General features: G+C 31.7%; 3 protein-coding genes across 3 annotated transcripts in view; 1 reads left to right on the top strand and 2 right to left on the bottom strand.

Moving 5' to 3' along the window:
• LOC108577776 overlaps positions 1-4,766 on the bottom strand; it is a 6,885-nt gene extending 2,119 nt beyond the window's left edge. The window contains exons 1-6 of the mRNA XM_017940979.1: positions 1,314-4,766; positions 826-1,238; positions 688-714; positions 410-547; positions 221-342; positions 26-150 (exon numbers count right to left, since the gene is read on the bottom strand). Of these exons, the coding sequence (XP_017796468.1) occupies positions 26-150; positions 221-342; positions 410-547; positions 688-714; positions 826-1,238; positions 1,314-4,677 (4,189 nt within the window). The 5' untranslated portion in view covers positions 4,678-4,766. The remainder of the gene's footprint in view (positions 1-25; positions 151-220; positions 343-409; positions 548-687; positions 715-825; positions 1,239-1,313) is intronic.
• A 2,784-nt stretch (positions 4,767-7,550) lies between these two features.
• Positions 7,551-9,991, bottom strand: LOC108577805 (general transcription factor IIH subunit 1). The gene is made up of 7 exons (XM_017941011.1): positions 9,812-9,991; positions 9,356-9,557; positions 9,131-9,287; positions 8,507-9,052; positions 8,097-8,424; positions 7,833-8,008; positions 7,551-7,756 (listed from the first exon to the last, which is right to left on the bottom strand). Exons 1-7 carry the CDS (start codon positions 9,963-9,965, stop codon positions 7,634-7,636), a joined length of 1,686 nt encoding a protein of 561 aa, XP_017796500.1. The 5' UTR covers positions 9,966-9,991; the 3' UTR covers positions 7,551-7,633.
• A 1,785-nt stretch (positions 9,992-11,776) lies between these two features.
• LOC108577835 overlaps positions 11,777-11,919 on the top strand; it is a 1,202-nt gene continuing 1,059 nt past the window's right edge. The window contains exon 1 of the mRNA XM_017941045.1: positions 11,777-11,835. Coding sequence (XP_017796534.1) covers positions 11,829-11,835 — 7 coding nt within the window. The 5' untranslated portion in view covers positions 11,777-11,828. The remainder of the gene's footprint in view (positions 11,836-11,919) is intronic.

Raw genomic sequence — 11,919 nt, 5'->3', positions numbered from 1 at the left:
CCACAAAATTAAATTCAAATTATACCTTGTTCTTGAAATATTTCTGTGAGAAAATTGGAATCCAAAGCTTGTGAAATTAATGTTTGTATGTACACCTCAAAATTATCTTGATATTTTTCAGTATCTTTCATGGACTTATCAATACATTCGCTACAAAGCAAGAAAATACGATAACTTCCTTTTTTGTTTATTTATCGGATATTAGTAGAACAAAACCTACTTATCATCAATGATCATTTCATCTCTTAAAAATTCTACTACAGTTTCCGTTTTGCCTTGTTGCCAAAACTTTACTGGAACTTGTTGATATATATGCCGATTTTGCGGTGCCCAACCCGAATACTAGAACATAGTTGATATGTATATATCGAAACAGAGAAAAATTAATTAAGTACGTTTTATGCATTACCGTAGATATGTTTCTGTATAATGTCTTGTCATTTGCTTTAAATGGTTCATATTTTTGGAGCAATGTTTTGCCATCTATTCTCCAAAGTGGAGGATATTCTTCATCTAAATCAGCCTTGATTACAACAAACTCTCCAGACTGAAAAATATACAATATTATAATTAAAATAAAAGGTCATTAATAACAAAAATATTTATAAGCTGTTTAAAAAATAGTTAAAACTTTTTATTGACATCTATAGATACTGTTTTACAAAATCACATTTATAAGAAAATTACCACATCTTCTAATTCATCCTCAGTGCGCTGCATGTAATATATGAATATACATTGTATATATATTGTACTTGTAGGTAAGTCATGTTTATATCTGTGTATATAAATTCAAATTAATAATGAAATCGTTTATTGATGTACCTTAAATGGTGAAATATCAATGTCTTCATCACTGATACATGCTAAAAGTTTTTCATCTATTTTGCAAGACAACTTTCCAGTAACATTGGAAGTTTTTGATGGCGTTTCATGTTTCTTTCTACTTGACTTCTTTGAAACAACAACATCATTGGAAGAATAATCGTCGTCTTCCAAAACTTTCCTGCTTTTTTTAGTAATCACAGGTCTCCCGCGTTTTTTCTTCTTTTCTTCTTCATCTCCAACCAATTTTACAGCAGGTGTCCAAGCAGGGTCAGAATCAGAATCACCCTGTTCTTCGTCATTATCGAAGTAGTCTATACCCTGTTGTCGATCCAAAAATTGTTTCACCGAAGTTTTTTCCTTCGCCTTTCTTCTAGACGTTTCACGTCTTGGAGGCAAAAGTAAAGGATCTACTGTATAAAAAAAGAAAATTAAATCACAACGCATAATGTATTATTCCATTAAAAAAGAAATAACATATACTCTACCTTCTTCATACTTTTTGGAAGCTTTACCAGTTGTAATAATTGCTGCTTCTGCCGCCGCTGCTGCTGCTGCTGCAGCTCTTCTTTTTCTATCTGTTGGTCCTCCAGGTTTAATTGGCCTTCCTTTTTTAGGTCTACCTTCTGGTTTTATAATTGTTGTTTCTGTTGTATTTGATGTATTTGTGTTTGTTACTTTTTTATCGGGTTTTTTAGGAGGAAATAGAAAATCATCATCGCTCGTAAATCCATCATCACTCGAATCAAAATTTTGTTTTTTCCGTTCTTTCGGTAAAGGGAAATATCTTGGATCATTAGTATAATCAATGACTGGTGTTTCTTTAGGCGGAGGTAGCTTTTCCAATTGTGTCTTTACTGTTTCTCCATTTGTTGAACTTTCTACTGATTTGTTAGATTCCATAGGAATATAAGGTTTTGACCTACTCCAAGTTGCTTTCCTACCACCACGAATTGCAGGTGGAGGTGAAGGTTCTCTTTCACCTTGTAAGAATTTTAAGTAACTTGTCATAAATCCTGAATTAGGATCCTTATTAGATCGTTTAAAATCTTTGTTTAAGGTGTTTATTGTTTGAACTGATTGTTGATTTTGTTGCAAAAAACCCAATTCTTCTTCAATATTAGGAACAATTACTTTAGGCTGATCATCCCTGATTTCTTGATTATAGTTAGCATTCTGGTTTGCTGCATTTTCACCAAAACCAATAGGAGTAACTTCGACAGAAGATTGAAATTCATGTGGATGATGATGGCTTGGTGGAATATGAAAAGCAGGAAAATATGGAATAGGAGGTGGAGCATGATGGTGAGGGACCATCAATGATTGATGCTGATGTGCTGGTGTACCAACAAAATTGCTTGAGTGGTGCAAAGTTGATTGTGAACTAAAAGCACCAGATGCACCAGGAAACATTTTAGTAGGGGGTGGAGGTAAATTCCATCTTTCAAAATCAAAGTATCCATTTTGTTGTTGTTGATTTGTATTATGATGCGCAGGTGGTGGTATCCTACTTAAATATTCTGTCATTGTTGTTCCACCTATTTCATTCAAAGAATTATGTCCACCTTTTTCTAAACTTTTTCTTTTTTTATTTGCAGTATCCACTTTGCGTCGTTCTTCCGCTTGTTTCTGTTGTTCGGTTGGAGCAACAGAAACAGTAGTTTGCTGTTGTTGTACTTGACAAGAACCTTGTAAAGTCTGCAAATTTTTTACTATACTCATAGGATCTCCTCTGCAACTACTTAAATCTTGTAGAGTTACTTGATTGGATTCAAAATATGACTGTTGTCTATCAGAAACATTTAGCACTCGTTGTACTTGTTGCTGAACTGGCAAAGTTTGAGGATTAATTTCAGGATTTCCACCAGTATATAAAGTAACAGAAAACTTTCTGTTAGCGTTTGATTGACGATTATCATTTTCCCAACACGCTTGTTTTTGCGTTTGTGAAAAGTCTTGTTGCTGTCTGTCATAATTTTTACTATCTGTGTTATAGTTGGCTTTATTTTCAGCAGTACCTAAAGCCCTTGTGATGACAGATGAATAAGCAACTTGACCTTGTGATGCTGGTCGCGGTACAGTAACGTCCAATGGTGGTGTAACCTGTTGTTGTACAGTTCCTTTATACGATGGTCCATTTGCACATTGATTTCCGTTTTCTGCATGTTGTTGTAAAGGTGATGGAGAAGATATTGTAGCCATTGGGCTATTGTACATAGGATAAGCAGGGCTTGGAACATGTCCTAATGGACTTGCTTGAGAATGTGCTTGCAATGGACTTGGCCTTCTTGGCACAACAACACTACAATCAGGTCCATTTTGTGTGGAATTATTAGAAGAATAAGCAGAATCAGTAGAAGTTGCAGATTTGGATCTTCCTGAATGGTGGTATTCAGAATCAGCTGTAGAGCCTGTTAGATAATGTCTATATGATGTTTGCTGTTGCTGTTGCTGATTTAAAACATGAAATTGTTGTTGTGGTTGCTGCTGCTGTGGTTGTTGAGAGTGAGTCTGTAGGTTGCTGTTTGATTGAGTTCTTTGATTGTTGTTAAGTTTTCCACTTGCATTTGTACAACTTGTATTATTTCCAACAGTATAGTTTAAGCCACGTGAATCCATAATAGAAAAGCTGATAGGAGATGATTGGGTGTTATCATGGGACGTCTGTTCGTTTCGTCTATGTTCACTGTGAGTATTTAATTCTGGATATATTTTTGTCTGTGCTTTAGTTTGAATATTTTGTTGAGATGTAGATGTTGCTTTATTAGGAGGTGAAGCGAAATTTCGAGTTGATTGTTTATCTTGAACTTGTGAAGACACAGATCTTACAGATGTATTTAAAAATATAGTTGTTGATGCAACAGATCTAGCAGGTGGTTGAGGAATTCTGTACTCTTTAGTGGCTGTATTATTTGTAGTTGAAACAATGCATGATTGTTGATGCTGAAGAGGAGGCTGCACCTTCCCATTTGGTGTTTGACTTCCATTACCAGCAGAATAATTGTTTGTTAATGTTTCGGAATGAAATGTAGTAGGTACTTGTTGAAAAAAAGTTTGATTGTTGTTTGTTTGTGATGTAGAAACTACTGATTTAACGTTTACTATTGGTGATTGAGGCCTTACATTTACTGCCTTTTTATTATCTGGAAAACTGGAAGATTTAAAATCAGCAGCAGAAACAGAAGGTGTAGACAATTGAGAATTTAAATTATTTATAGCTTGTGTTGTAGCAAAATGAGAATTAAACGTATTTTCGTAAACACCACTAGTTGGTTTTGTAGTAGATGATGGTCCAGGAGATGATGAAACAACACTTTCATGAGGCAAAATACCAAATGGGCTAGGAAGTTGTGTATTATTCTGATGAGTCCAGGCCAATGTAGATGTTGTAGGTGATGTAGCTGCACCCTGATGTTCAAAAAATGTTGGTTGGTGCGCAGAACTATAATTCTCTCTTAATACAGGAATATCAGATTCCGTTGCAGTATTTTGTTTTGTTACTGACACTACTTGTGCTTGAGCAAGAGCTTGTCTATGTTGAGTAACGTAATGTGCTTGTTTAGGATTAGGATGATGAAACAAAGGTGAGAAAACATCATATCCCACAGGGGGTGGTGACAAAAACCCCCCTGGGTTAAATGGAGATGGCTGACCCGCCAGAGTTGCTGTTGTATGAGCTGCTTGTAAAAGTAATTGTGACGTTGTTGAAGGAACTGCTTGAGTAGCAGTTGTTGCTAAATGATGAGACACAAAATCACTGCTTGTGCTTGAAGTCGTTGGTTGAAATGTACTGGCTGCACTACTTGCTGCAAGACGATTATATGATGCATACCATGGACGAACGGGATCCATTACCCAAGCTTGGCACAGTAGTGCCTAGCCTGCTTGGTCCACGTATAGCAGGTTTTTGTATGTATAAATGTTACACATATAGTATGTGATATTCATAACACAACTTTCTGTCAAAACTTTTGTACATCCATTTCTTATATATAAATAGAAAAAACTACCAAAAACTTTTTCACTGCATATACGGTCTATAAACTTTGATCCAATAATCAGGACTGACAATATGATATAGCAGTTCCTCCATTTTAATCTACAAAAATAAATAACTTTTATGCATAGTTTAATAATACATAAAATAAATATTACATAAAACACAAATTATAAAAAAGTTGAAATGACAGAGAGTTATAACCATGTAATTAGGCCTTATAGACAATTAAGGATAATTTTGTGACAAGTGCAATAAAATCATTTACACCAATATTAATAAAACAATGAAAATGTTATGAATATACTTTAAAATGTTCTGTAGAAAATTGTATAGATATAATTTAAATACCACTTAGTAAACAAATTGTCAAATGATACATCATAACAATGGATATGCTGTCAAATTTTTCATTACAGGTAACACATTAATGATTACAACATTACAATTATGTAAACGTATAAATTAATAAAATTAAATTATGATACATAATAATATATGTAAATTAATAAGAAAAATACTTACATTTTTCGTACAATCCTTAATGCACTACACAACACAATGTGTGCTATCAAGGATAACAAGGAAACCAATGTGCTCCGATATACCGTACGACTTGTACCGTTTTCAAATTCAAGAAACAGTGGTCTACGTACAGAAAAACTAATAACAAATGTGCGCCGTTTTTGAAGAATCGAAGAGAACCCAGTGTAGCGTCTTTTCATGTCCCATTGTACTAGGGTCCTCAAATGTTTCATATGTGTGTAATCGCTCTTTATTAGAGGTAACAAAATCGCCACATTTTTTATCAAAAACTAATATTGAGACGATGATTTTACCTTCAATAATAAATAGCCATATGTCTTGACTACCAATTACATTTGCCGGTGTACAAGATATAATGTCTTGCCGAATAACACAATAAATATGGCTACACACACTTGGCCAATGCACGACACACGATCGGCTGGCACTGTGATTGCGCTCACATGATTTAACTATCCGAAGAAAAGTGTACATTCCGTATACACCCTAGACTCGGTACTCGCATACACACTGCGGCGAGTTAACTTCACATGGGCTCATTTATCGCGGGGAATCGAACAATGTTATCCCGCAGTGCCCATTATAGGCCGCCATTTTGAGCGGAATCAACAATAAACTGCGCCATCTACCGATTGTGGATTAGAGAAAGGGATCAACAGGCGGGATTTTTCAAGAAAATCAGGGGCAAGCATTTTCCCCTTAATCGACCTCGGCTCCTGCAGAACTTTTATAAGCAATTCCACTTTTCATAAGAGAAAATTACTCTTTTACGACATTATTCAATATTTTTGTGTATATTGAATTTGCTTTCATTTTTTCCTTCTTTGTTATACTCTTATAAAATTTAAATGCAATTCAAGAATTTATACAAGTTTAAAAAATATCTACACACGCGCGCGCACGCGTACACACACGCATTCCAGCATAAATACAATACGCGTACAACCTGTTGCTTAAAAAAGTACTTTTCATATTAATTGTTATTTTTTTATAGTCCTAATTATGTTATGTTTTAGTAATTGAGATATGTCATGTAATGGATTCAATTAATTCCCTGCTGCTATCATATATGAAGAGATAGAACAACTAAAATCTATAATTCAATAGGGTATTATTAATTAAGTACTAGTATTCACAATAATAACATTTATTGTAATGATAATGTAAGAATATATTTATAATCGACATTATAATAATAATCATAGCGTAACTTGCGAGTATGATCGCAGAATTTCTTTACTGATTGATTTAGGTATCACCCATCTAAATAACTGCCAAATTATTGCTACTATAGGGAAAGTGAGTAGGCAGTTTATGAAATTTCATGTTGCAAAATGCTTTACCCATTAATACAAAAAAAAAAAAAAAAAAAAAAAAATTCAACAATTAAGACACTTAGTTGAGTATATCGCAGATATCGTAAAAAGTATACCGATGCCACTGCGTATTAGTCAGTGAATTTCCAAATAACAAAAATTTGTGAATATCATTAAAGTGCAAATAACATTATACAAATTACACTTTTAGGCATCATATAAAGTGTGTTTTTCTTTCTTGTAGTTATAATGTGATAAGAAAAAGTTAGTGTCTTTATTCTATTGACATGAGTACAAAATATTTATAATGAAAAAGAAAAATTCAAAGTGATGAAACTTATCTATTAAAGCTTAATGATACAGTGGCGGTATCACAGCTACTTTGATATCGTACAATATTTAGATATTTCTCTTCACACATATTTGTCTAAATAGTTGCATTTTATAAATTTTAGACGTTTCATACGCTTTTTTTTCTTTTTTTTTTCTTTTTTTTTTTTTTGAAAATTTATAAATATTAACTTTATTCTATACTTAATGATTTTTTTTATAGTTCTGAATTTAAATTCCTGGAATTTTGTTTAGCTTCAACATGATATTAGTAATTAATAAGTCGTGCAACATGATATACAATAACCTATGAAAAGAAAATAAATAAACTATAAGCTATGTTACGAAAATATTAATGAAGTGAAGTATCTTTTACAAATGAAATCAAGTAACACGCTTATGAAAATTTGAAAACAATAATAAACACGATTATGTAAGAATAAATAAACAATATGTGGCAGCATAGGATGCATGACACGATTCAGCTTTGGTTTTTGTGAAATACACCCATATTAATCCCTAATTACGGTAACATTATAAAATGCAATATATATAGGTTAAACAATATTGCTCTGCTTTATTCACGTTGTTTTTAATTATACGACAAATTATTCAATGGCTACCTCATTTGCATTTTACGTTGTTGCCAAACTGCAAATTTTCTATATGCTGTATTTAGTAACTGATTTAAGTGACTTGTTAAATGTTGACTAACAGCGGAAAAGTCTCGTTGAACACGATCCTGGGAAAACAAATTTTTGAAATATATAAAATAACATGTAAATATATGTATCATGTACATTAACTTTAAAACTTACTTCAAAAGGTTTAAGTTTTGCAGAATGAAATCTGTGTAATGCTTCGTGCATTCTAATTGCCTTCTCTTCGAGCTGTGGTGTTGTAGGTGGAAAACTACGCCAAAAATGCCTTAGAAGTTCACAGGTACACACATATACATTACGTAATTCTTTTTCTAAATCCTTTGGTATTAATTCTGTAATCAAAATAAATTATGTATTGCATGATATAACCACTTTTTAAACGGTTTAGTCATTTTTACGAAGTTTATAACATATACTTACGTCCAAGACTTTCCTCCCTAAAGCCTTTCATTAAAGAGCCACCAGGAGTTAATTCTCCCAGAGCTGAAACTGCTGCAGCTGGACTAACTAATGATGTTGCTAATTGTCTTGGTATACTGTTTGCTGTCAGCCAACTACTTGCTTCCCTTTTTAATTGATTTAACGTCATAAGAAGTTCCTCGGATGACGGCTCTGTATTGCCATACCCTGGCACTGGGCCATGCAAATACCTGTCTATATGTGTCAAATTTAATGGTGCACTACTATTTGTGTTTGTATCATGTGTGGTGTCGAGATCATCATAAATTAATTTTTCTTGTATTCTAAGCTGAAAATAAAAAAATATATATACATACAGTTATTAAATGTCTTATTTCATATACAAATATTACATGCATTTACAAGTTTACTTTTTTAATCTTTGGTCGTTCATCTAACTGATTAGAGAGTGCTGTAGTTTTACTTGCTGATGGAGTTGATCCATTTAATTGTGGCTGAATGGATTGTATAGGTTGCTTGGCAGTGCTGGCCTTCAAAACCATAATGCTGTGTTGATTGAATCTCTTGATCATACTTTGATGTACAATGTTTCCTGAAACTTTGTCAGATTTACTGGGTCCATTCCCATAATTCTCATCTAGAGTTTGATCTTCAAAAGAAGTTATATCCACCAATGGATCATCAATACCCGATTGGATATCTTTCTTAAGTTCTTGATCATCTATTTTGGCACATTCGGTAAAAAGATCCTTGGTCCCTGCATTGATACGATCTCGATGAAAATAATGTGACTGAAAGAACTTTGTCCAAAAATCAGATTCTGACAGTTTGTGAGGCACATTTTCTTGATGTTTTCTCTTTACAGCTGGATAAGTCTTAAATATACATTCTATTATATCAACAGTTAAATTATATTTCAATCCATTACAACCATCTGTTTGTGGTTTTATATCAGCCTATGAATAATAAAAGTTTAATTATTATTCAACATTTCCTTTTACTTAATTTGTTCTTTTATAGTAAAAATTTCTTACCAAAAAAGCACTATTTACACCTATTTCTTGTCTTTGACTTTTTTTAGCTTGGGTATATTCTGCAGCATGTTGTGACCAAAATTCTTCAGATGTAATAACTTGTGTAATAACTAAATCTCTGTACAATTGAAGCAGTACAGGATTTTCTTGAAGCATTCTAGTAAATAATACCATATTTTACTATATGAGTGCAATGCAAAATCATTATAGTATCAAGAATCTTACCTATTCTTTTCTTCCAATTCTTTATTCACTTTTCTCTTAAATTTTGGTAACAATTGTTGAAGTAATTCTTTCACATCATCACGATCTTTAATTTGTGCTTCTTGCCCATTTCTGTTTACAAAGTGAAATGTAGATGACGAACCATCATGTAATACAACTTGTAATTGTATTTTTGATTTTCCTTCTGGTGATATCTTTTGCACTACAAAAAAAAAACATAATATATAAGATAAGATGCTATACAGTGATGTTTTGATTACTGTTTTTCTAAGTAAAAGTTAAATTATAAATACAAATATATGCTTCAATATGGGTTAATAACATAAAAAATCAAAATATAGAATCAATGCTTGATTACATTAAAAATAAAAAATGTAGTAAATTTATAGCAATATGATTTTTCTTTAATATTCTTTTTATTAAACATTAATTTAATCATTACACGAATGTTCTTACACTTAATGTCAGCATATTTGTGACTGACAGAGACAGTGTCTCTGTTATCAAGCATCCAAGCTATTCTTTCATTCATAACGTATAATGTGCCATCTCCTTTTTTATAACGGACTTGTCCTATTTGCATTAGAACATCTTCCGATGATGTAGTCATGGCGGATGTAATATATAATACAATTCTTCTAAAAATGATAAATACAATCCTAAAAAATATATCCAAAAATAAATATGTTATATTTAAAAGAAATAAGCACAACATATAGTTGTATTTAATGTTATCAAGATAATTCTTTATCAAGTATAATAATGTTTCTATAGATCTCTATATAGACTATTGTCCCATCATATAGTATCAAAAATCAATTCATACAAAATGCTTAACATTTCAAAATGTTCAAACAAGTATTATAATACATAATTAGTAACACTTAATATGAATAATATGCTTGTTAACACTATTGAATAGATACTGTAATAATTAGATGCAATAACGAAAAAATACAACTATATATGTATGTTTTTTTTTTTTTAATTTAATCGAAATGTAATTATATTCAAGGAAAACTTATGTATTTATGAAAAAATTATTCCTGTAAAAAACGTTGTTACAATAATGATTTTTAACGATTGTATCAGTAAAACTTTGCATTAGAATCACTAAATTTTACAGTACTCTAAATGTTTGTATTTTTATTCGTCTTTACAATTGCCGTAGAAAATAAAAAAATATATTCGAAATATACAATTTTAGACAAGATGTATTAATGTACAGAATTACGATTTGTCACTGTGCGTCCTTGAATGCTACATTACAACGAAATGATTTAAAAAAAATCTTCGTTGATAATATCCCATAGCACAAAATTGTATAAAATTGAATACAGTTTTATATACAATAAGATCTCTGAAAATTTCGAAGAAATGCTAACTCTACATTGTGAACTAAACACTGATGCATTATTGCCCGTAACTCACTTTTTGGTTCATTAATTATGGTTATCGACACAAAAAACGCTTTTTGTATAGTTCAAGGCACAGAGCGCGTATTTTTTAATCGTGGGAGTAGGAAATCTAACTACAATAGGTCCATTTACCGGTGGTAAAGTGCGAAAAACCGTGGAACAATGCAGAAGCCCGTTGGGCCGCACGGCCATGTGCAGAAACACACATCAGTGGACGCATCGCGAAGCAAAGACGGCTGCGAACGGACCGTCGGTACGAACAGCACCATCGACCTGCTGAGACTACCGCACTCTGTTGTTCGATTGAACTTCCATAGAATTTCCTGTTGTTAAAACATTCTTTTCTTCTTTCTTTCTTCTTTGTATAAGCATTTCTGTTGCAACTATATTTAATTTTTACCTACTTCAACATACAATTATTAATGTAATCTCAAACCGCAAATAAGAATACTTTTTTTTACAAAAGTTGTGAATTTGATTAAAACAGCGTTAGTTATATCTGCGTGTATAATATAAGCATGCGTAGTTACATGAGGGCGCTGGAATATACGAGATTTTAATAGTTATAAAAAATATCCATGAATATACTTATAATTCTTCGTTGTATTATTGTATACGAATCTGATAATTTATTTAATTTAAATTGGTAAATATTACAAAATCCTTGAAACATTATCTAAGAAAATAGGGTTTCATATACTCTAATAAAAATGTATTTGAAAAAAGATGCCCTCTATTCTAATTTCATAGAATCGAGGAGAATGTAAATTGCAGTGTACTGATTGGTTGCTTTTCATTCATATGATTCTTAGATGCAAAATTATTCGTACATGCAATTTCATTCTAAATAAACACACTATATAATCATTATTTATAAATAGTTAATTATTAATATGTAACTATTTCTTTTGAAGTTATCTACATTGCAATTAAGTATCGTATGATTGTATTTATTCACACATCTATAGAAACATGTTTGGACAAGAATTTTGTAGCCTTAATAATAATAGAAAGATTTTTTTAAAAAACATTTAAACAAACTTAAATTGAGGAAAATGGAAGGTATAACTTAGTCTTATATTAGTTTCATATTACTTTCATCTTAGTTTTATATATTATACTTTGTAATATTGAAAAACAATCAGA

The sequence above is a fragment of the Habropoda laboriosa genome, unplaced genomic scaffold, assembly GCF_001263275.1.
Source record: "Habropoda laboriosa isolate 0110345459 unplaced genomic scaffold, ASM126327v1 scaffold816, whole genome shotgun sequence".
Taxonomy (NCBI): domain Eukaryota; kingdom Metazoa; phylum Arthropoda; class Insecta; order Hymenoptera; family Apidae; genus Habropoda; species Habropoda laboriosa.
The sequence above is the reverse complement of the archived record's forward strand: the minus strand, read 5'-3'. Positions and strand labels throughout refer to the sequence as shown.

Bases quoted from the DNA above. Each gene is read 5' to 3' on its own strand.
- LOC108577805 (XM_017941011.1), bottom strand. From the start codon at position 9,965: ATGACTACATCATCGGAAGATGTTCTAATGCAAATAGGACAAGTCCGT. The intron at 9,288-9,355 runs GTAAGATTCTTG...ATTATTTACTAG, and splicing joins GAATTGGAAGAAAAGAATAG to AATGCTTCAAGAAAATCCTG. The intron at 7,757-7,832 runs GTAAGTTTTAAA...TTGTTTTCCCAG, and splicing joins CAAAACTTAAACCTTTTGAA to GATCGTGTTCAACGAGACTT.